This window comes from Heterodontus francisci, chromosome 4 (genome assembly GCF_036365525.1).
Source record: "Heterodontus francisci isolate sHetFra1 chromosome 4, sHetFra1.hap1, whole genome shotgun sequence".
In the NCBI taxonomy this organism is placed as follows: Eukaryota; Metazoa; Chordata; class Chondrichthyes; order Heterodontiformes; family Heterodontidae; genus Heterodontus; species Heterodontus francisci.
The window spans coordinates 49,935,907-49,961,607 of NC_090374.1; the positions used below are offsets into that span (position 1 = coordinate 49,935,907).

Here is a 25,701-nt window from a genome sequence, read left to right on the forward strand (position 1 = left end):
CTCCCATCTCTTTCTCACAAGACTCTGAATCCACTGAAGCACGTGAACCTCAAGAGAGAAAAGTCTCCTGCAGCGAACAAGGTTTAAGAATACTGGGCCCCAACGAAAAGCAAGATCTACCTACAATCAAGGACTCTACAATGAGCTCGAAGAACTGTAACAACTTCAAATATTGCCTCAAACTTTTCCACTTTATTTTTCTTCTCTTTTCTGTCTCTATTTGCATGTGTGTATCGCATGTGCATGCTAGAATGGGCGCGCTGTGTATCCGTAGGTGTTAACTGAATTGGAGTTTAAGTTTAATAAATTTCAACTTTTCTTCTTTAAACCTAAGAATGCCTGTTTGTCCTGGTTTCTTGGCCTTATAACTGGAAAGCAGTGAACAAGGATTCACCAAGGTGGAGATAAAAACACGGGAACATGGTGCATTAAAAAATTAAACTGTTACAGTAAGACCAGGTGAAAGCGGAGAGGCACCCCGTGACACCTTTCTCACATGTTCATAACATAATCTATTAATTTTGTGCCCAATTTATAAGTCACATCATTTTTACACTAGTGCTTCAGAACATAGTTAATTCATCTTAAACCTATAACTCCCAAATGTATTTGCAATGAAACGGCCATTATTATATTATAGAAACATTCCTCAAGACAATTCCCTTCTATTTTGCAAAATCACACTTGAAAAAAAAAATCAAGAGTTTCATTTCTGGTTCATAACATTGCAATTTACCTGAATTTCTGGTAAGTCTGTGATAAATAGCTATTCATAAATGACAACTGTGCATTTTCTCCTTCGAACAGCTTGTTTGAAGCCGCGTGTTGTAGCACTTTTGCAACTGACCCCAAGTTCCGCCGTTGGTCGGGATGCAGCTGACCACCAGCTGTCATGTCAATGATATCAAATCCATCAGGTGCAACAATAGCTGGGTTCATGTAGCGATAGTAAAGGAGGTTGCCTACAATCTACAAACAATAAATGGTAATATTAAAATAACTTGGACACATTTTTTGAAGATAAATTACAAATAGATAGGCCCCTTTCTAGAATGAATATAACATATCTCCTCTCCCTCCACCACTCTTCACTTAAATTGAGCAGCTCCCCAGAATTAATGATCAATATCACAACTTGTGATGATCCATAGTACATTGGGAATTCCCAGGTATGCATTATGTGAAAAGTTTTTTTATTCTTTCATGGGACAGGAGCGTCGCAGGTTTGTTGTCCATCCCTAACCGCCTTCTGAAATGAGATGGCAATTAAGCGTCAATCACTAATGTCCTTTAGGAAAGAAAATCTGCTGCCCTTACCTGGTCTGGCCTAAATGTGACTCCAGACCCATAACAATGTGGCTGACTCTTATATGCCCTCTGAAACGGCCTGGCAAGCCAATATGTTGTATCTAAATGTTATGAAGTCAATAATAAAAAGAATGAAACTGACATTGACCTTGGCACCGGAAATGACAAGGGCAAACTCAGCCCTGTCGACACTGCAAAGTCCTCCTTACCAACATCTGGGGGCTTGAGCCAAAGTTGAGAGAGCTGTCCGACAGACTAGTCAAGCAACAGCCTGACGTAGTCATACTCACGAATCATACCTTACAGACAATCTCCCAGACACTGCCATCACCATCCCCGGGTATGTCCTGTCCCACCGGCAGGACAGAGGTGGCAGCACAGTGGTATACAGTCGGAAGGGAGTTGCCCTTGGAGTCCTCAACATCAACTCCGGAACCCATGAAGTCTCATGGCATCAGGTCAAACATGGGCAAATAAACCTCCTGCTGATTACCACCTACCACCCTCCCTCAGCTGATGAGTCAGTACTCCTCCATGTTAAACAACACTTGGAGGAAGCACTAAGGGTGGCAAGGCTGCAGAATGTACTCTGGATGGGGAACTTCAATGCCCATCACCAAGAGAGGCTCAGTAGCACAACTACTGACCAAGCTGGCAGAGTCCTAAAGGACATAGCTGGTAGACTGGGTCTGCGGCAGGTGGGGAGGGAACCAACAAGAGGGAAAAACACACTTGACCTCATCCTCACCAATCTGCCTGCTGCAGAATCATCTGTCCATGACTGTATTGGTAGGAGTGACCACTGCACAGTCCTTGTGGAGACGAAGTCCCACCTTCACATTGAGGACACCGTTCATCGTGTTGTGTGGCACTACCAGCGTGTTAAATAGGATAGATTTCAAACAGATCTAGCAATGCAAAACTGGGCATCCATGAGGTGCTGTGGGCCATCAGCAGCAGCAGAATTGTATTCAACCACAATCTCTAATCTCATGGCCCGGCATATCCCCCACTCCATCTTTACCATCAAACCAGCAGACCAACCATGGTTCAATCAAGAGTGCAGAAGGGCATGTCAGGAGCAGTACCAGGCATACCTCAAAATGAGGTGCCAACCTGATGAAGCTATAACACAGGACGACTGGCATGCCAAACTGCGTAAGCAGCATGCGATAGAGCTAAGCAATCCCTTAACCAACGGATCAGATCTAAGTTCTGCAGTCTTGCCATATCCAGTCATCAATGATGATGGACAATCAAACAACTAACTGGAGGAGGTGGCTCCACAAATATCCCCATCCTCAATGATGGGGTACAAAGAACAATTGATGGCACCATTACTGGTTCTAGCTTTTCATTCCAGATTTTAATTTATTAATTAATTGAATTTAAATTCCACCAGCTGCCTTGGTGGGATTTGAACCTGTGCCCTCAGGGCAGTAGCCTGAGCCTCTGGAATACAAATCCAGTGGCATTACCACCATGCCACAATCTCCCCCATAGCCTTGAGCTTGTAAAATCTCAAATATGCTACTTCACTTTCAGAATCTCAAATGGCCATGCAGAATATGATTTTGCAGTACTTCTGCATATTGAATTAGTTATGTAGATTTAACTTGGCCTGTACAGGTGTATTGTTAGAAAATTATTCTGCAAAATAGCTGATAAAAGCATAAACTCAGCATTAATGCATTTGAAACAAAGGTAGAAAAGCATATAAGAGAGAGAGGACTAGCTATAAACTATACATTACTTCAGGACTTGATAACTATTCTTCAAATACTTTAGCTGTACAGTGCATGTCATATGCAACTAAACTGCAACATTTAGAACTACAGATATGACCTTTGAACCATTCCCCTCAAATTTTCTAAAAATGTTTTAAATGTACAGTTTATAAGCTTTTGGGTAAACCCTTGAGAACTGAGGTGTTCAGTGCCTTTTTGCAATTAAACTCTGAGCTAGGTTACATATTAATTTGTAACTTCCGCTTTCAAACTGCAGTCCTTATATGGTGTGGTGCAAAAAAAAGTTTTTACAGCACTGGACCGCAAAAATGCCTTCAAGGTTATTTGAATCACATGATAGAACACATTCACGTAGTGCTGGCATGCATTATTATTCCTCACAACAAAGGTTTCAGTAAACATGACGCTGAACATTTTAATTACTACTATTAAAAGAAAAATTACAAGGAGGATTAGATCTATGCACAACTTCTGGATCAGTGTTTACTTATTCTTGTAAAGGCAATGATTGTACTTTTGGTCTTAAAAGTTTTAGGGGACTAATTTTCAGAAAGTGTCAAATCACCGTCTTTTTTTTTATTCTTTCATGAGACATGAGCTTCGCTGACAAGGCCAGCATTTATTGCCCATCCCCAACTGCCCTTGAAAACGTGGCAGTGATCCACTACAGTCCATGTGGTGTAGATACACACACAGTGCTGCTGGGGAGGAGTTCCAGGTTTTTGACCCAGTGACAGCGAAGGAACGGCAATATAGTTCCAAGTCAGGATGGTATGTGGTTTGGAGGGGAACTTGTAAGTCATACCAGGAAAGAAAAAGGTTTTAGGTTAAATACTTTCTGATAATTAAAACAAAATCTTTTTGGAAGAAGCCAAACAATCTGGAAAACATTAGGATATATTCGACATGTTGATAGTTATCTATCACTTGCTTCACTGGCAGCGGAGACACTCTGCAACACCTTGAGATGGATCAACCTTTGTAGTCTATTAAGCACAGTATGATTACAATGTTAGTCATTATGCTGGCAAACTGTAAATCCTATATTATGCAGGGTAAAATAATGACAAAAGCAGCACAGAGCAAAAGAAACTATATGAAAGGGGTCAAATTTAAGGCATTAATAAATAAAATGCTTTTCAAACAATATACAAACACCTAATACCATAAAGTTGCCCTGCCTTGTATTTCACATTAAGATGGCACAGAATTAGATTCACTGAATAGTAGTCTATAACAGAATTTAGAGGTACTAGAGAAGGTGCAAAAAGGTTGTACAAGAATGATACCAGAAATAAGAGATTAAAATGATCAGGAAAGACTAACAGGCTGGGGCTCTTTTTTTTAATATAGTTGGAGGGTGACCCAATAGAGGCCTTTAAAATTATGAAAAGGTTTGTAGACTGGATGTCGCGAAGATGTTTTTTTTCTTGGGGTAAGAATACAAAACTAGGGATCATAAATATAAGATAGTCGCTAATGAATCCAATAAGGAATTCAGGGGAAACTTATTTATCTAGAGTGGGTAAAATGTGGAACCTGCTACCACATGGAATAGTTGAGGTGAATAGCATAGACGTATTTCAGGAGCAGCTAGATAGGTACGAGGGAGAAAGAACGAGAAGGATATGCTAATTGGGTTCGTTGAAATAAGGTGGGGAGGAGGCTCATGTGGAGCATAAGCATCCGTATGGACTCGTTGGGCTGATTGCTTCTGTGCTATAAATTCTATGTAACTAACATAACTGAAAGGAAATTTTATATTTAAATTTTTGTGATACATTTAAAATGAGAAACAAACAAATAACTTTCTTTTACATTTCCAATAGGATTGGGTCCCTCATTAATACACAAACCATACATTGCACTTCACTACAGAACTATTGCTACGGTATTCATGGACATTAGGAGTAAAAAAAAACTATTGTACATTAAATTTCTTTAAAAGCTTGTCAATACAGCAGTTTGAACAAAAAAGGATTTATAATTGGAACACAACTTGCCAATTTTATTTTCACTATCTTACTTTTGGCACAGCCAGTTGAAGCTAAATCTGATGTATAGACTTGTATAGAGATACCTTTAGTAGTTCATCCTCAGTGGCATCAGGAAATTTCTCATGAAGTGAGTTCTTCAGAACTTTGGCTATGTACCTCATTCCATAACTACACACAGACAAGTGGATTAAAACAATGAGAAGGTGAAAAAATAATACTGGTATAACAGATTTTCAAACAAAAAAAGTCATGATTAAATTAAAGGCATTTCTTTTCCAAACACAAAGCAAAAAAAGTGCACTTGAAATGCTTTTTCACACGAGTCATTTTAATGAACTAATTAAAAAAGCTCTCCTGCCCTCTGCAGGAAGGTGAAATATACTTGTTCAACAAAGGTTAAACCACACCTTCAGTTGAGCAAGTAAACAAATTTTTACGGATGAAAGCAACTTTTACAAAATGTGACCTCACACAAAATGGACTAAATGACAAAACTGTTTCTTGTGCGATTACAACCTACTTTGCTTCCCACACAGATCATCCAATTGGGAGAACACATTTTATTTAGAACTAAAATAAATTTAAATTTAACTGTTAGCGACCACTAGTATTGGAGAAAGAATGGATCAATCCAAGCATTGTGAACAAGGACAATAACATATTTTGCTGAAGGAAGATTTCAGGATAGAGTCCAACATTAAAGAGAGAAAACTGGTCTCTGTATCTCTTTGCTAAACTAATCCCATTGTACCACACCCCATGCCATTACTTATAAACTTAATTCTGGAATCTTAAATGGTTTTATCTATCTGCACTCATACTTACAGGGAATTATATATTGAAGGGATAGGCCCACTTGTTCATTCACATCTTCAGTGTTTTTTCATTTTATGCTTTCTCCTATTCCTGGTTGTTCTTCCTAAACTGCATTATCTCTCACATCCAAAATAAATTGCACGTACCCATTCAGCTAACACGTCTTCCTGAGGTATTTACAATCCTCCTTGCTGTTTGCTGAACTCCCTACTTTTGCAGTGTCAGAAAATTTCAAGAGTGTGTTTCCTATACACAAATATGTGTCTTCTTTACATACTATGAATAAAAGAACCCAATATTGATACTTGGGGTGTTTTCAACCCTTCAATCTGCACAACAGTCTAATTCATTGCTTTTTTTCAGTCAACCAATTTTCTATCCCTGCTGCTATATTTTCACATGCCTAAACTTTTCCAACAAGCCTCTTGTTAGCCTATTGAATCGATTCTGAACATCTCTATACATTTTATTTATGGCCATACATTTACCTACACAGTGGGTCACTTCTTCAAAAACCTATTAAATTGGCCAAATATGACTAGCCTCATCAAATTCATCCTGGCTTGTCATTGATTAACCCATGCATTTCTAAATACTTGCACGAATACTTGATGATAAAGTCAACATCCGGAGTCTATCACTGCACTTTTATTATTGTTATACAGTCGTAAAGTCATTTACATCATAGGAGGTGGCCATCGAGCCCACTGAATCCATGCTGGTTCTCTACAGAGCAATCCAATCAGTTAGACTGTTGTTTGAAGTTTGTTATAAAAATGTCACTCCATATCCACCCAACAGTTCCCACTATTAAAAATTGAAGGATACATAAACCAGAATCATGCATTGGAATTTTATTTTAAAATTAGGTCTGCATTTATCTCTACAGCCCAAGAAATCATTTTGATGACATATGTACTATAGTTTATTAAAATATCTGTTAGGAGGGTGAGACTGGGGAAGAAACAAAAAGGGAAGAAGTCAGGTTAGGAGCAAAACCAGTATGTAACCAAAATTTCTCTTTAGTGCTTGTTGCCACTGCTGATAGGGACAAAATCAGACTTTTTTTTTGGGGGGGGGGGGGGTGGGGGGGGGGGGAAAAAGAGAGCAGGGTGCAGAAAAAACATTTCTTCAAAGGGGAGGTGCATTTTGGCTGCAGGAAACTGAGGTTAAAGTTTGTTGATAAAGGCAGACAGAGAAGAAGCTGCAAGAGCACCTAATTTCTCCAATGTCCTGATTCATGCACAGGACCTCTATTAATTGATTTTAATAATGCCTGCATTTAATTAAGGTGGCCAACAGGGCCACCTCATGAAAGCCCAAACCAATATGTTGTCAGCTGCCCTTCTGGCATGGGATGCTGCACTGCAAATTTAAGATGCTCATTTTGGGCTCAGTAAATGAGCGAAACGTTTATCAATTTCTACACCAACAACTAAATTTGAAATATATTTTTCATTTTGACCATCTTGGGAACTTTTACTGCAGTAGATTCGCTCTGGAAGAAAGGTTAATCCCACTAGAGGGATTAAGAAAGATGCCTGTCTGATCAATAAAAAAAGTTAGCCAACGTCATGAAAACACAAATACAGTTGGAAACGTCCTCAAGACGACTTTTTTTTTCACATTGTCAAACTTGTACTATCTGACACAAATCAGAAGTTTTCATTTTGCCCTAAACAATATCAGTTCCTGATAAGTGGAAATGCTTTAAAAATTTGGTTGAAATCTAATGATAATTGCAATATACAGAAGCCAAATCAATGTTGATTGACACAAACATATTGATCATGCAGAGCTGTAAAATACAAAAATAAAGTCTCGAATGAAATCTTACGAGTTTTAGTAAGTCTAAAATTAATTTAAATCGCTTCCATTTATGATATTTGTTTTTATGTATTTTTTCTGCTTCTGAATCCATATGCAATATATAATGATGGCAAGTGGGTCTAATTGGATAGCTTGTTCAATTAATTCACTTAAGCATGATGGGCTGAATAGTCTCTACCTGTCTTGCACCATTCTATGATTCTATGATATTTGCTACTTACGGAATGGCATCCAAGGATGTGCATATTGACATGAGAACCTTATCGGTGACTGCCTGCAGGTTGTGCATGGAGGATTCAAGTCTCGTCTTCACTTCTGCATGTGACAAGGCCTGCTCTGTTGTTACATCATATGGCAGTTTACTACAAACACAAAAGCATTTATTTCCTTAGGCATGCAATTTGTAGCATTTGCTTTTTAACAGGAACTTCAGTAAAAATATTGTAAAAAATTGAATTCCTCACGAGTGCATAACTCCCCATTATTTGAAGGAAGTTATTTACACACTACAAAGTTGGAGTGGTAGAGGAAAGAAGTAGGACACATATGGATGGTTTAAACTAGCTCGGCAGGGGGATGGGAACCTGAGTGCACTCTTAGATAGGACAATTTTAGGGCAGGGAACAGGAGGCAGAAAATTAGCAAGTGACCCTGAAATACAGAAGAAGCAAAGGTTAAAAGGTGTGCAGCACAGGAATTTGGCAGTGTTAAAGGGTATTTATTTAAATGCAAGGAGTATAGTAAATAAAGTCAATGAGCTGAGGGCACAGATAGACACGACAACACAATATTGTTGCTATAACGGAAACTTGGCTTAAAGAGGGGCAAGAATGGCAGCTCAGCTTCCCTGGATATGGAGTTTTCAGGCAGGATAGACAGGGAGATAAAAAAGGAGGGGTTGTAGCATTATTAGTTAAAGAATCAATAACAGCTTTAATGAATCATCAAATGAGGCCATATGGGTGGAGCACAGAAATAAAAAAAGGAGCAGCCACACTACTAGGAGTGTACTACAGACCCCCAAATAGTGAGGGGGAGATAGAACAACAAAATATGTAGGCAAATTTTTGAGTGCAAATACTATAGGGCAATAATAGTTGGGGATTTCAACTACTCCAATATAAACTGGGATACAAACAGTGTGAAGGGCACAGAGAGGACAGCACGTAACAAGCCCAACGAGAGGGGGTGCAATTCTAGATTTAGTCTTTGGTAATGAAGCTGGGCAAGTGAAATAACAGTGAGTGACCATTTTGGAGACAGTAACCATAATAGTTAGTTTTAGCATAATCATGGAAAAGGACAAAGATAAAACAGGAGTAAAGGTTCTAATTGGGGGAAGGCAAATTTTACAAAACTGAGGTGACCTGGCGAAAGTGGACTGGATACAGCTACTTGAAGGAAAATCAGTGTCAAAGCAGTGGGAGGCATACAAAAGCGAGAAACTACAAGCACAGTGTCGGCATGTCCCCACAAAGTTAAAGGGCAGTACTGCCAAATCTAGAAGCTTACAGGGTAAGTTAAAGCAGAAAAAGCTTATGACGATCACAAAAATTTTAATAGTTTAGAAGGCCTAGAGGAGTATTGGTAGCGAAGTAAAAAAGGAATTAGAAAAGCAAAGAGAGGACATGAAATATTATTGGCAGGTAAAATCAAGGAAAACCCAAAGATGTTTTATCAGTACATTAAGAGCAGGAGGAAAACTAAGGAAAGGGTAGGGCCTTTAGGGAACTTATACGTGGATGCAGAAGATGTGGGCAGGGTTCTTTATGAGTTCTCTGTCTCTGTCTTCATAAAGGAGAGGGTTGATGCAGACATTGTAGTTAAAGAGGAGGTGCGTGAAAAATTAGATACGTTAAGCATAATGAGAGAGGAAGTACTAGAGGGTCTGGCATCCTTGAAAGTGGACAAATCACCAGGACCAGATGGATTGCATCCCAGGTTGTTAAAGGAAGCCAGGGAGGAAATGACAGATGCACTGAGGATCATCTTCAAATCCTCACTAGATACAGGCGAGGTACCAGACGATTGGAGGTCTGTGAACATTGTACCATTATTTAAAAAGGGTGTGAGGAATAGGCCAAATAATTATAGGCCAGTCAGTCTGACCTCGGTGGTGGGTAGAATCAATTCTGAGGGACAGAATAAACTGCCACTTTAGAAAAGCACGGATTAATCAGGGATAGTCAGCATGGATTTGTCAGGGGAAGGTCATGTCTTACTAACTTAATTGAGTTTTTTGAGGAAGTAACAAGGAGGATTGAGGAGGGTAGTGCAGTGGATGTGGTCTACATGGATTTTAGTAAGGCATTTGACAAGGTCCCGCATAGCAGACTGGTCAGTAAAATGAAGGCCCATGGAATACAGGGGAATGTGCCAGATTGGATCCAGAATTGGCTCAGGGGCAGGAAACAAAGGGTAGTAGTCGATGGATGTTTTTGTGAATGGAAAGCTGCTTCCAGTGGCATTCCACAGGGCTCAGTGCTGGGTCCCTTGCTGTTTGCGTTATATATTAATGATTTGGACTTAAATGTGGGAGGCGTGACTGGGAAATTTGCTGATGACACAAAAATTGGCCGTGTAGTTGATAGTGAAGAGGATAGCCGTAGAGTCCAGAATGATATCAATGGTTTGGTTGAGTGGGTGGAAAAGTGGCAAATGGAATTCAATCCAGAGAAGTGAGAGGTAATGCATTTGGGAAGGGCAAATAATGCGAGGGAATACACAATAAACGGGAGGATATTGAGAGGAGTAGAAGAAGTGAGAGACCTTGGAATGCATGTCCACAGGTCCCTGAAGGTGGCAGGACAAGTAGATAGAGTGGTGAAGAAGGCATATGGAATGATTTCCTTTATTGGCTGACATATAGAATACAAAAACAGGGATGTAATGCTGGAACTGTATAAAAAGCTGGTTAGGCCACAGCTGGGTATTGTGTACAGTTCTGGTCACCACCTTACAGGAAGGACATAATTGCTCTAGACAGAGTACAGAGGAGATCTACAAAAATGTTGCCAGGGCTCGAAAGTTGCAGCCATGCGGAAAGATTGGATAGGCTAGGGCTGTTTTCCCTGGAAAAGGAGGCTGAGGGGTAACTTAATTGAGGTGTACAAAATTATGAGGGGCTAGATAGAGTAGACAGGAAGGAGCTGTTTCCCCTCGCGGAGAGGTCAATTACCAGGGGGCACAGATTTAAGGTGATTGATAGAAGGATTAGAGGGGAGATGAGGAAAAACTTTTTCACCCAGAGGGTGGTGGGTGTCTGGAATCCACTGCCAGGAATGGTGGGGGAGGCAGAAACCTTCAATTCTTTGAAAAGGTACCTGGACATACACATGAAGTGCTGTAACCGACAAAGCTATGGACCAGGTGCTGCAAGGTGGGATTAGATTGGATGGCTAGTTTGTTCGGCAGGCACGGACACGACGGGCTGAATGGCCTCCTTCTGTGCCGTAATGTTTCTATGGCTTCTATGTTTCTTGTTGGAATGCAGATTCTTGAAACACATGGGCCAAGATTTTGGACTCGATATAGGGACAGGAACGGAGGTGGGCATGCGCGGAAATTCCCGACGCCGGCCAATGTGCCAGTTCCACTTCACTGTCCTAACTCCCAGCCATTTTCCTGGAAGCCAGATTGGGCAAGTAATGGCTACAGTCAATTAGAAGGCTAATTAAGGCCTACAATCAGATGTCTGGAAGTGGCTTCCTGGTGGCAGACCAGGTCGCCAGCACTCCAGGATCACTTTGAGGCTCACTCCCCGAGCCATGGCCGTTATACCTACTTGGCCAGACTGCGGCCATAGGCTGTCCTGTGAACCGGTTTGATCTCCACAATGATGGTACAGGGGCTGTGGCCATTTTTAATTTCAAATATGTTAAAAGTGTTGAGAGGGCACCTCAAGACGCTAGTGTCCTCTCCCTCCCTGACTTGTAATGGCAAGCTGCAGCTCCTTTAGTGTTGGAAGGCCTCCTCTTGACCTTCCAGCTTTAGAGCTTGCCTGTGGTCCTTAATTGAATGGCAAACATGTCCTCCGGCCACTGATTAGCCAATCCAGCAAAACTCGATGTGGGGTACCTGTTCCGACATGGTGCATGGTTGGGATCCGCACTTGATTCTGATGTTGGGGTCCCACCCAAAACACAAAATCCCATCCATGGTTTGTCATTCCCATCCTGCCTAAAATTCCAATTCTTTTTAAAGAAGGCAGATAAAGTAGCATAAGGATGCCCTAATTATTTTTCAAGTGTGTTTACTTTAGGAATTAACTTAAAAGACCAGATGAACAGCACAAGCTAAAAAAGCGACAAAAAAGAACAAAGCAAAAGGTTCTACCACACTACCCCCACTTTTTTTAAAAAAACAAAACTACATATAGGTGCAGTGCAATATCGAAAACTGATGTGTGGGAAACTGTTCTCAGTTAGGATTGAGGGATAAGAAGGACAAGAAAGTTGGCATGTAACAGACAAGAAGAATGAAGGATAATGACCAAGAGGAACGCAAAGGTGTTTTCATTTATTACTTCTCATGTCCAGATTAATTTCCCTTAAAAGATTGCTTGAAGTGAGGAGGGCCCATCTCTTTTTCCTGTGCCAAGATCCACTATGAATAATGATACTCTTCTAGTACGCGCAACAAACACCAATACATTCCCAAGGACTCTTGCCCTATCTTTTGTAAGACAGTGTCCACCCAAGGGAAAAGAGTTTCCGTTAATAACAGTAACAGAAATATGTTAGCAGGTCAACAAACACAGAAAAAATAAAGAAAGAACTCTCAAGGCACTGTGCCAGCAGCATATGGTACACCTGGCCTAAGGTGAACAGAAATCTGATGGTCATGTTGATGTGGCCTTGATTAACTCATGCTTCGCCAAGTGCTTGTGACACTCCACACTTTAGTAGCTGATCAGAAGACTAAATGGCCTATAATTTCATGTCATTACCCTAGTCTTTAATTTGAAGTAGGGAATCACATTAGCTATCCTACAGTGCTGTAACATGACTTTGGGCTTTCTAAACTGCTTTTTGAGGCTTTGAGATTCTGTATATTTGCCTGGTTTTCATTATCTACGCTGTAAATACCAAACACAATTTTCAAATCTGATCTCCATATACACAATGAACCTTACATTACAGCATGTTGCACATACAGGACTAAAATTGCAGCCATTAATTTACCTCCATTTCAGTTAATGTTCAACAGTGCAATTGGCAAAATATGTACTTCAAAACGTGCAGAGATCTGTGAATTTCTACACCTGGATTGTTGCTTCAAACCATCTCATTAGGATGTGTAGTCAGGATAGGATCTTCAGCCAGAAGTGCTGACTGGATGATTCAGCTTGGCTTCCTCCTGAGATCCCCAGCATCACAGATGCCAGTCTTAGGCCAATCCGATTCACTCAATGTGATATCAAGAAAAAGCTGAGGGCACTGGATACTGCAAAGGCGATGGGTCCTGACAACATTCCAGTAATAGTACTGAAGACTTGTGCTCCAGAATGAGGCGCACCCCTAGCCAAGCTATTCCAGTAAAGCTACGATACTGACATCTACCCGACAGTATGGAAAATTGCCCAGATATGTCCTGTGCACAAAAAGCAGGACAAATCCAACCATGCCAATTACTGCCCTATCAGTCTACTCCCGATCATCAGCAAAGTGATGGAAGGGGTTGTCGAAAGTGCTATCAAACAGCACTTGCTCAGCAATAACCTGCTCACTGACGCTTAGTTTGGGTTGCACACCAGGGCCACTCAGCTCCTGACCTCATTACAGCCTTGGTCCAAACTAGATAAAAGAGCTGAACTTCAGAGGTGAGGTGAGAGTAACTACCCTGGATATCAAGGCAGTATTTGACCAGGTATGACATCAAGGGCCCCTAGCAAAACTGGAGTGAGTGGAAATCAGGGGGAAAACTTTCAGCTGGTTGGAGTCATACCTAACACAAAGGATGATGGCTGTGGGTTGTTGGGAGGTCAATCATCTCAGTCCCAGGACATCACTGCAGGGGTTGCTCAGCGTAGTGTCCTAGGCACAACCATCTTCGGCTGCTTCATCGATGACCTTCCCTCAATCGTAAGGTCAGAAGTGGGGATGTTCGCTGATGATTGCGCAATGTTCAGCACCATTTGTGACTCCTCAGATACTGAAGAAGCCCATGTCCATAAGCAGCAACACTTGGACAACATCCAGGTTTGGGCTGGTAAGTGACGAGTAACATTCGCGCTACACAAGTGCCAGGTAATGACCATCTCAAACAAGAGAGAATTCAACCATCTTCCCTTGACGTTCAATGGCATCACCATCATTGAATCCCCCACTATCACCTTCCTGGGGTTACCATCTACCAGAAACTGAACTGGACCAGCCACGTAAATACTGTGGCGACAAGAGCAGGTCAGAGGCTGGGAATTCTGTGGCAAGTAACTCACCTCCTGTCCCCCCCAACGCCTGTCCACCATCTACAAGGCACAAGTCAGGAGTGTGATGGAATACTCCCCACTTGCCTGGATGGGTGAAATTCCTACACTCAAGAAGCTTGATACCATCCAGGACAAAGCAGCCTGCTTGACTGACACCCCATCCACCACCTTCAACATTCACTCCCTCCACCACCAATGCACAGTGGTAGCAGTGTGTACATTCTACAAGATGCACTGCAGCAACTCACCAAGGCTCCTTCGACAGCACCTTCCAAACCTGCGACCTCTACCAACTAGAAGGACAAGGGCAGCAGATGCATGGGAACACCACCACCTGTAAGCTCCCCCCAAGCCACACACCATCCCGATTTGGAACTATATCGCTGTTCCTTCACTGTCACTGGGTCAAAATCCTGGAACTCCCTTCCCAACAGCACTGTGGGTATACCTACACCACAAGGACTGCAGCAGTTCAAGGAGGCAGCTCACCACCACCTTCTCAAAAGGTAATTAGAGATGGGCAATAAATGCTGACCTAGCCAGGGATGCCCACATCCAACAAACAAATAAAAAAAGAGCTCAAATGCACACACTAGAGACTTGATAGCTAACATTCAAGGATCACCATTCTCAGCATCATCGTTAATGCAGTTCTCCCTGTGTCTGCGTGGGTTTCCTCTGGGTGCTCCGGTTTCCTCCCACATGCCAAAAGACTTGCAGGTTGATAGGTAAATTGGCCATTATAAATTGCCCCTAGTATAGGTAGGTGGTAGGGAAATATAGGGACAGGTGGGGATGTGGTAGGAATATGGGATTAGTGTAGGATTAGTATAAATGGGTGGTTGATGGTCGGCACAGACTCGGTGGGCCGAAGGGCCTGTTTCAGTGCTGTATCTCTAAACTAAACTAAATTCAAAGAATATGTATCCAGGTATAGAGTCGATCTGAATAAATACGAGATCAACCCCTCCTGATTGGAGGATAGACCATTCGTAGATAAAAGCTCTATAAGTTTGAACTCCAGAGTTGTCAGTTTAGCTTTCGTTTTTGAATTGGATGAGCTTTTCAGCTTTTGGACCAGTCAATTGGATGAAACGTCATACCAAAACAGGTTAGCATGGAATATTCAGATCACAAGAGTCCCCCAGTGCCTAAGAGTATGGCTCTCAGAATTTTATAGCACAGAAAGAGGCCATCTAGCCCATCACACCTGTACTAGCTCTCTGTAAGAGGTATCTAGTAATTGTATTCCCTGCCCTTTCTCTATACCCTTATAATGTTTTTTCTCACAAATAATCCAGTTCCCTTTACAACGTTGTTACGGATTCCACTTCCATCACTGATTCTGTAGGTCAGTTCATGTCCTGCACCCTTTCCCTTCATTCTTTTGAAAACCTTAGATTTACAGCCTCTAGTTACTGACCCACCAGTAGAAATAGTTCCCTCCATTTACTTCATGGAAACCTTTCAATTTTGAACAACTGTTTAATTGCCTTAATCTTTATTCTAAGAGTCCCAGTTTCACTAGCGTATTGTCATAACTAGCAAGCCCCTTATCCCTGGTCCATGGCCTAGACATCCTTCCGAAAGTAATAATTTGTTTTGAAAGTATACCGAAGTAAACTTCAATACAAGATGCAAGCTGGAGAAATTGATTTTTTTTTTTTAAAAAGAAAAAAATCCCTGGCACACTCAGAATTTCTCTTTTTCATGTTGCTTAATGAATACGCAGTAGGAGAATGGACGTTCAATCAATCAACTAGGCCAGCTTCCTGCACACCTTCTCCCTCCATCTCCCATTATAACCAGCTTTGGTATGGCATTCCAGCCAGTTGAATGACCAAAAAGCTGAGAAACTCATCCAACTCAGAAGAGAAAGCTCAACTGACAACTGCGCAATTCAAGCTTTCAGTTATATTAAAACACAACGCTAAAAAAATTGAATAACATGTACACATAGATTAATATGCAAATTATATTACCAACCTGGCTTCACCAGTTTGCATCTCCATCTGATTCACCCATGCCTTGTACACCTCCACTGGGTTTGTATTTATGGTGAGTGTTTTATCCTCCATAATTTCTTTCACTACAGGAGAAAGCAGCTGTCTGAGTGCATTCTGTCCACGTGCACCACGGTTAAAGGTGACCACCATTTTAATGACTGTGGGGTTTCCAGTGACAATCTCTTGAACCTGGTCCACTTTAGACCTGCATACAGTATATACACAAGATAAAACATGAGCAAAGTTAAGGAGCTACAATTCCCCTCTCCTGCCAAGAAGAACCGCCACATACATTTTCAGAACACACCTTTAAAGCTTATGCTTCAGAATCTTCATTTTTAAATGAAAGTAGTTTCGTTGAACTCCACAATATTTAGACATGTACTCATTAAAAAGGATTAAAATTGCAAATGTCAGTTAATAGTGTTAAGTGACGCTCAGTTATTTCAGTTTGCCTTTGGCCCAGTATTAAGTGGTATAACGGAGGCGATTAAGAATTCTTATTTTGCAATACAATAGGCACATTTACTATCTCAATATGCTCTCATATTTGAATATTCATGAGACACCAAGAATAGGTAGCAAGCATTCAAGGATATTTCAAATGGATATACATTTTATTAAATGATCCATTGATCAAAACTACACTTACTGCTGCCTTCAGTCACCGTTCATTACTGTCTCAAGCTACTGGGTTTCAGGCTGGCTGGAAGTAGACATTTTTATAAGCCTCCCGCTCTTATGTGACATTGATACATTCTGCTCCAGTGTTATTATGAATGCAGTGTTCTGGGCTCACTGTTTCTTTGCAGGTTAACACAAGGAGTTTTATATAAAATGTACACTCTTATGTACCTTCTAACTAGCAGTGCAAAGCATAATACACTCACAGCAAACAAAATAACAGTAAGTTATGTCTCTTTTTTTAAAAATACAGGATAAGTAGAATATATTCCTTTTAATGAAACGAAACAAGGAGAATGGCCTTGGTTCCAGTTTCTGGAATTCAAAGGTAGTACCAAAATTTAAAAAAAAAACTGGAAAATTCTCTTGCAAGAACACAAGTTTTCCTAAAAAGGCGATGATCATGATGCTGTGTAATTTGTTACCTCTATATAAATGTAGGAAATAGCTTGCAGTCAATTATAAGGAAAACAATTTAACTATCTTTAACAGGAAAAATGGCGCACACAACCAAAACAGAAATGTGACATAAAACTTTAAATCAGTTTGCCCATTCAAACAGGTCAAGGGCTAATTGCATTGGATGATGTGATGGAGGGACTGTAAAGGACCCAGGTTCAATCCCTGGTGTGTACAGAATTAGTTAAGCTCTGCTGGGATAGTGTTGAGGTTATTAGAAATGTCCTCATTGTTTCGCAGATTAGCAAAGGGAAAAATGGGGAAAATAAAACTGGGAAGGGGGAAATACGTAAGCAAGGCCTTCCAATCACACTCCAGCAACCACTGTTGGCTGAAAATTCTGCCATGCATCGCCTACACTTGCATGTCAACAGCCACTAAGATGTAGTCAACAGGGCTGCCAACATCTGTGAAACCACACCCAAACACAAATTACTGCTTTCAGCAGAGCAGGTAGGGGGAGAAACTAACTAGCCAACATACTTGATTTCCTCCTCCAATGCAGTCTTAAAGAGTTTCAGGAGCAGATATTCTTCTCGCTGGTTTGATGCATAGTTGTACAAGGTGAAGATGACTGTATCCATAAATTTAGTTGACTTGTTTTGAGGCATCTGGAAGATCAATTTGGCTAAATAGGTTGGATTTGTCTAGGAGACAAAACAAAAATATTGCCTAAAAAACCAGGTTAGCTTATGTACAACTTACGTAAGAGCATTATGCATCTTTTTTAAAGATTATAATACAACTTATTCTGATGAATTTTCCTCTTCGCCGTATGCATAAACTCATGTTGAGATAGGACAAGAATCTACTTCCATGCTACTGTTCTCACCCTGAGCCTGACACTGGCTCGAGAAGTAGAGGGGGTCATGCTCCTATTGTTCTCATGTAGAAATGCCAATGCACTGCCCAACCACAGTATGTTTGAGACTAAAAGAAGAAATTTTGAAACCAAAATGCATCAGATACAATTATGAGATTTTGATTGATTGAGAAGTACTTTTACTCTCTTCTCGCCTCTGTGTAGTACTCTTTCAGGCAGTCTCAAGTTGTAGACTCTACAGTCATATGCAGCAGAGCTCCAAGTCAGCTGATGGCAAGAACATTTGAATAGACCTTCCGATCAAAGTGGTGGCATCAGCTAAAAATTGCAACTCCATCACAAAGGAAGCCATTAAAAGCAAAATGGAAGCCAAGAGCGGAATTTAAACCAGTGCTCTTTTAATGGGACTGTTGATGTTGTAGAACAAGAATTACTGAAAAATGTGCATAATTTTAACAAGGTGGCTAAATATATCTTGCAGTATTATGAAGCAATGTCACAGCTGCCATACGGAATGAGAGCAGCATTAGAATGTGTTGCAATCAGCTCTGCAGTGCAAACATGTTTTGCTTGGTACAACTGACTCCACAATTCAGCAGGCTACAGCTGGCAATTGCTGTCGTAGAACAAAAACATGTAGGTGCTTGAGTCTTTCCTTCATCTCTCTACTCTATTGCTCGGAATTTACAGGTAAAGTTGTTCAGCCAAGCCACAGAATAAGCTCTGTATCCCATCGCTCTCTCTCTTTGGCCACATTGTCTTCACAGACAATGGGTAAGCGCCTAGAGGTGGTCAGTGGTTTGTGAAGCAGTGCCTGGAGTGGCTATAAAGGCCAATTCTAGAGTGACAGACTCTTCCACAGGCGCTGCAGATAAAATTGATTGCCGGAGCTGTTACACAGTTGGCTCTCTCCTTGCACTTTTGCCTTTTTTCCTGCCAACTGCCAAGTCTCTTCGACTCACCACTCTTTAGCCCCGCCTTTATGACTGTCTGCCATCACAGGACTTCATGTCGCGTTTGCAGACGTTTTTAAAGCGGAGACATGGACGGCCGGTGGGTCTGATACCAGTGACGAGCTTGCTGTACAATGCGTCCTTGGGGATCCTGCCATCTTCCATGCGGCTCACATTGCCAAGCCACCTCAAGCGCCGCTGGCTCAGTAGGGTGTATATGCTGGGGATGTTGGCTGCCTCGAGGACTTCTGCGTTGGAGATATGGTCCTGCCACCTGGTGCCAAGGATTCTCCGGAGGCAGCGAAGATGGAATGAGTTGAGATATCGCTCTTGGCTGACTTACATTATCCAGGCCTCGCTGCCGTAGAGCAAGCTACTGAGGACGCAGGCTTGATACACTCGGACTTCTGTGTTCCATGTCAGTGCGCCATTTTCCCACACCCTCTTGGCAAGTCTGGACATAGCAGCGGACGCCTTTCCCATGCGCTTGTTGATTTCTGCATCGAGAGACAGGTTATTGGTGATATTTGAGCCTAGGCAGGTGAACTCTTGAACCACTTCCAGAGCGTGGTTGCTGATATTGATGGATGGAGCATTTCTGACGTCCTGTCCCATGATGTTCGTTTTCTTGAGGCTGATGGTTAGGCCAAATTCATTGCAGGCAGCCGCAATCCTGTCGATGAGTCTCTGCAGACACTCTTCAGTGTGAGATGTTAATGCAGCATCGTCAGCAAAGAGGAGTTCCCTGATGAGGGCCTTCCGTACTTTGGTCTTCGCTCTAAGATGGGCAAGGTTGAACAACCTGCCACCTGATCTTGTGTGGAGGAAAATTGTTTCTTCTGAAGACTTAAACGCATGTGAGAGCAGCAGTGAGAAGATGATCCCAAACAGTGTAGGTGCGAGAACACAGCCCTGTTTCACACCACTCAGGATAGGAAAGGGTCTGATGAGGCGCCGCTATGCTGAATTGTGCCTTTCATATTGTCATGGAATGAGGTGATGATACTTAGTAGCTTTGGTGGACATCTGTTCTTTGCTAGTAGTCTGAAGAGACCACGTCTGCTGACAAGGTCAAAGGCTTTGGTGTGATCTATGAAAGCAACATAGAGGGGTATCTGTTGTTCTTAGCATTTCTCCTGTAGCTGGCGAAGGGAGAACAGCATGTCAATGGTGGATCTCTCTGCTCGACAGCCACACTGTGCCTCAGGGTAGACACGCTCAGCCAGCTTCTGGAGTCTGTTTAAAACGACTCGAGTGAAGCCTTTCCCCACTATGCTGAGCAGGGAGATTTCACGGTAGTTGTTGCAGTCACCGCGATCACCCTTGTTCTTATAGAGGGTGATGATATTGGCATCGCGCATGTCCTGTAGTACTGCTCCCTCATCCCAGCACAGGCAAAGCAGTTCATGCAGTGCTGAGAATATAGCAGGCTTGGCACTCTTGATTATGTCAGGGGTAATATTGTCCTTTCCAGGGGCTTTTCCATTGGCTGGAGAATCAATGGCATCACTATGGCAACAATGGCATCAACTAATGGCATCAATAGCCACCAACCGCATTGCTCTGTATCCCATATTCTTAAGATAATTGCTATCAGCTACATGTGATAATGATGATGAAGGAGCTTATTTTATGCTCAACAAATTGTAACAGGACTACAAAAGCAGTTTTAAAAAACAACTTACAATACATTGTTTTTGCCTGAGGTACTATTCGAGCGGGTATGAAAGCCATCAGTACTCAATATGGCATAAGGCCAAATTTCTGCACTAAGAGCAAAACAATCCACAAGGAAGTTCACACACCATGAGAAACAACTCACTTGTTACAGGAAATCTAAATATCCTAAGACTAGCCCTGTGGAACTCCTGTCTGCCTAAGTTATCATTTATTTTTTCAAAAGCACTTTCTAAGCTTTGCTACCTGAAGCAGGTAGAAAAGATGCTGGTATGCTTCCAGTTTTTTCCTCTTCTCTTTGCTGAGCGATTTTAGCCCTTGCTTGTCACTCGGAATTACTTCCACAGTCTGGCCCTTGTTCTTCTTATCCATTTTCTTACTGTGGGAAATAACATCCTGTTGGGGGAAAATGGGGAAAAAAAACATTAGATATGTGATTTGCTTTTTCCGATGGGACTGTGTGGAATAGTCCAAACTAAGCAAACAGCTGCTTCTAAACAGCCTCCCATTCTGTAAAATTAATATTTCTCTTGCATCACCTCTTCTAAAGGATAACAAAATTAGATTAGATTAGAGATACAGCACTGAAACAGGCCCTTCGGCCCACCGAGTCTGTGCCGAACATCAACCACCCATTTATACTAATCCTACACTAATCCCATATTCCTACCAAACATCCCCACCTGTTCCTATATTTCCCTACCACCTACCTATACTAGTGACAATTTATAATGGTCAATTTACCTATCAACCTGCAAGTCTTCTGGCTTGTGGGAGGAAACCGGAGCACCCGGAGAAAACCCACATAGACACAGGGAGAACTTGCAAACTCCACACAGGCAGTACCAGGAATCGAACCCGGGTCCCTGGAGCTGTGAGGCTGCGGTGCTAACCACTGCGCCGCCCTTTCTTCCCAAGGCATCTGGTGCCTCGTAAGAGTCTAGGTTTTAAAAAATGATGCAGAACGGTGATTGAGCATCAACTTCCAAACAGGTATATAGTCAACAACGTTGTAAAGGGGGGGGAGTGGTGGTGGGAGGGGGAAGAGAGGAGGGAGGTGGAATAAGAGATTGAGAGAGGGAAGGTGAGGGTAATAAAAGAATCGAGTGGGGTGGAATTACTGAGGGAGCATGAGCAAGGTTGTGGGGGGGGTAGGGGGCAAAGGGAGGGGGAAGGAGAGAGCATGAATGGGAATGAAAGGGCTGGCTTTGGAAGAATACAAAAGGGAAAACAGACCTGTAGCGTGATCCTGTTTTTTACTAGAAGCCCAATCTTAATGTCCATCAGGTTGAGATCCTTCTCCAGTTGCTGATTGGATCGGATTTTGGTAACAACCTCCTCCCTTAATCTTGTTACTTCCAGCTCCTCCTGAAAGTCCAGGTCACTCTGATCCAGCAGGTGAACAAATTTACGCACAACATTCAATGGGGGGTCTCCTGCACTGACTACAAAGGAATTAGATTAGAAAGCAAGATCGTTCTGTACTGAAGCCATGATTGCAAAGTATTTAGTTTATTTTCCCCAACCACTATGTCTTTTTTCCCTTGAAGGCATTGATTTCATCCTGGCCACCAATGCACAAATCCTGAGATACGTGCAAGAATGCATCACAGGTGAGGAGTTCCTGTTCTCACCTAATGATCAGGGAACTCTGTTTGATTTTTACTCTAGCCTGTGGATACGGAGGCCGACTGTATTGCTTTAGCCCTAGTCTCGCTCAGATCAACTAATTTAGACGAAACCAGAGAAACCTCTGGTCCATATGACTCAGTGTCGCATCACTGGGGGGAGACAGCAATTAAAGTTTTTAAACACAAGAACTCGAAATGTTATTGGTACAGCTCACATTAAACTGTAATGAGAAATACTGTACCACAGCAAAACAACTTATTGGAAGTTTTACTACACTTAGAAAACATTTATAAATATACATCCTGTTTGCAAGGGTACAGTAGTGCAATGGTTATGTCATTGGACTGGTAATCCTGAAAACAGGACTAATAATGCAGACAAAGTGAGATCAAATCCCATCATAAAAGTTGGAGATTTTAAATTCAGTTTAAAATGATATGGAACAAAATGTTGGTTCCAGTAAACGTGATCATGAAGCTGGTTGTTCATCATAACACCCTGACTAGTTTACTAATATCCTTTTGGGAAGGTAAGCTGCCGGTCTTAACCAGCTTGACCTACATGTGGCACCAGTGCACTGCTACCTTAGAGTGTATTGCCAATCATAGGATCAGGTATGGAAACATTGAATTTTTAAAATTTCTTTAAATACTAGAAATTTCTTCAGCTAAATTTCTAAGTGCAGAAAATGGAATTAAATTGTTGTGATAATGACCTAGAATTCGCTGCCTATGAGGGCGGTGGAAGCGGAGACAAAATGATTTCAAAAGCAAACAGGATAGGCGCTTGAGGGAAATAAACTTGCAGGGCTATGGGGATAGAACAGAGGAATGGGACTGATTGGATTGCTCGAGAGAGCGCCAGCATTGCCGAAAGGCCTCCTTCTGCACGGTTATGACTCTGACTCTATAACCACTTGGTGTTGTCTGGTGGAGCTAAGTTTTGCCAATTAAATATCTGCTGGTTCATATCTCAGAGCTGTCTCTTGTCTACCAGTAGCAGAACTTTACTAGTCCTCATCTTGGAACTAATGAGGCACTACTTCAGCAGTTATTGGTGATGAATGAAACATAACAGTTTTAGGTGTAGTGTTCCTCCTCCTTTCACTTAAGTTGCCTAGATACTCCATGAATGGTGTTGAAATACCTACAGATGAAGGTGATAGACCAAGGCGTGTTAGTAGACAATTGATCAACATATCCAACTAATGCAGAACAGCAATCAAAGCCAAAAGAATGTTGAAATACATAGCCAAATAGTAGGTTACAAGTCAGAGGAAGTAGCGATCAAATGGTACAGTATTTTGGTAAGCCCACACCCTGAGTATGGTGTTTAGTTTTGGACACAGATACAAGGGAGACATTCAAGTCCTGAAGGCAGTGGAGAGGAACCTTAAGGCTGATGCCTAGTCTCATGGATCAAAGCTATGCAGAGTGACGAGACACTTGGGCTTTTCAAGCTTGTAAGATGACATATAAAACATATTAAAAAAGGACAGATGAAGATCAGCTGGTCCATCAAGCCTGACTTACACTATTATGGTGTAAATTATGCAATACCATTATCCCATCCACTTCACTCATCCAAACCCACTGAGACAATCTCAAGGAAGAGCAAGGAAAATAAAAACCATAGCCACATTTAGGAAAAAACAATTTTAAATACTTGCAATGAGTCTATACTCAATATACATGTGGCAACTTCTTCCAGTGCTTTGGTGGGGGGGGGAGGGGTGGGGTCTCTGCAAAAAGTATCACATCCTAACATCAAACTTAGCTCTGTGTTGATACTTACGTTCCTTGACCCTCCCTAGCCCTCTAACTTAAATAGCTTGTCCACATGTACAGTGTCTACTCCTTTCATTATATTAAAGGCCTCACCTCACAGTTTTTCTCATTTCTAAAGTTAAAAGCCTACGGTAACTGACAGCTTTCAAAACAAGAGTATAATTTAGTGGCACTCCACTGAAACTTCTCAAGGGCCCCTAGATCATCCATCAAGTTAGGAGACCAAAATTGGGCACTATATAATATATGAGGCCTGACCAAGCCTTGCACAGAGACTGAATAGTATTTTTAGTTTTTAGTTTTAGTTTTAGAGATACAGCACTGAAACAGGCCCTTCGGCCCACCGAGTCTGTGCCGACCATCAACCACCCATTTATACTAATCCTACATTAATCCCATATTCCTATCACATCCCCACCTGTCCCTATATATTTCCCTACCACCTACCTATACTAGGGGCAATTTATAATGGCCAATTAACCTATCAACCTGCAAGTCTTTGGCATGTGGGAGGAAACCGGAGCACCCGGAGGAAACCCACGCAAACACAGGGAGAACTTGCAAACTCCACACAGGCAGTACCCAGAATCGAACCCGGGTCCCTGGAGCTGTGAGGCTGCGGTGCTAACCACTGCGCCACAATACACCCCAATACTCCAAATGTTTTTGCAATTGCTTTGCAGTACTAGAGATAAAGTTATATAAAAAATAGCTAATAGTATGGAAAAGATGAACTTAAATAGTACTTCAAATTATACTGTGGGAACAAACCAAGGGGACATAGACTCCAATCAGTAAAATTGGGACTGACTATTGAAGGTGGATTTACAGACAGTGATCAACACAACAAAGTGGTGGAGTCAAAAACCCTGCAAACATCTAATAAACAACTAGATGCAGCAATGGGGTGTGGGGGAGGTGGGGCAGGTTGTGGCTTTAGGGTTGTTTTGAAAGTATAAATAAAATGGCTTTCTTTATCTATTAATATTTTCTGAAACCACAGCATGGGGAAAGGACCTTCAAAGTACCATGCACCACATCCAGTATCTAACAGAACCAAAACATTCTTGAGGAAAGTGATTAAACCAAATAAAACCACTAAAAAAAATTAAAACAACTGCTATATTTCTTACCATAAGGAACATACCTTATGTTCCATAAACCATTTTTAAATTCATTCCCAGAATATGGGCATCACTGGCAAGGCCAGCATTTATTGCCCCTTCCTAATTGTTTGAGAAGGTGGTGACGAGCCACCTTCTTTAACAACTGCAGTCTGTGTAGTGAAGGCATTCCCCCAATGCTTTCAAGTAAGGAGTTCTGAAAATTTAACTCAGCAACAATAAAGGTATGACGATATCTGTCCAATTCTGCATGGTGGGTGACTTGGAGAGGAAATTGGAGGTGATGTTCCTAGGTGAAGGTCACAGGTTGGGAGGAGCTGCCAGAGAAGCCTGGACAAGCTGCTGTACTGCACCTTGTACATGATACAAACTGGAGCCACGATGCACAGAATAGAAACATAAAAAATAGGAGAAGGCGGCCATTTGG

At 41.7% G+C, this 25,701-nt stretch overlaps 1 protein-coding gene across 3 annotated transcripts in view; it reads right to left on the bottom strand.

Moving 5' to 3' along the window:
• iqgap2 (IQ motif containing GTPase activating protein 2) overlaps window positions 1–25,701 on the bottom strand; it is a 416,923-nt gene that overhangs the window by 99,441 nt on the left and 291,781 nt on the right. For all 3 annotated transcript variants that reach the window (XM_068029497.1, XM_068029496.1, XM_068029498.1), the window contains 7 exons: window positions 21,968–22,176; window positions 20,978–21,127; window positions 17,762–17,925; window positions 16,116–16,340; window positions 7,921–8,061; window positions 5,137–5,221; window positions 737–969 (listed from right to left, as the gene is read on the bottom strand). In XM_068029497.1, coding sequence (XP_067885598.1) covers window positions 737–969; window positions 5,137–5,221; window positions 7,921–8,061; window positions 16,116–16,340; window positions 17,762–17,925; window positions 20,978–21,127; window positions 21,968–22,176 — 1,207 coding nt within the window. The remainder of the gene's footprint in view (window positions 1–736; window positions 970–5,136; window positions 5,222–7,920; window positions 8,062–16,115; window positions 16,341–17,761; window positions 17,926–20,977; window positions 21,128–21,967; window positions 22,177–25,701) is intronic.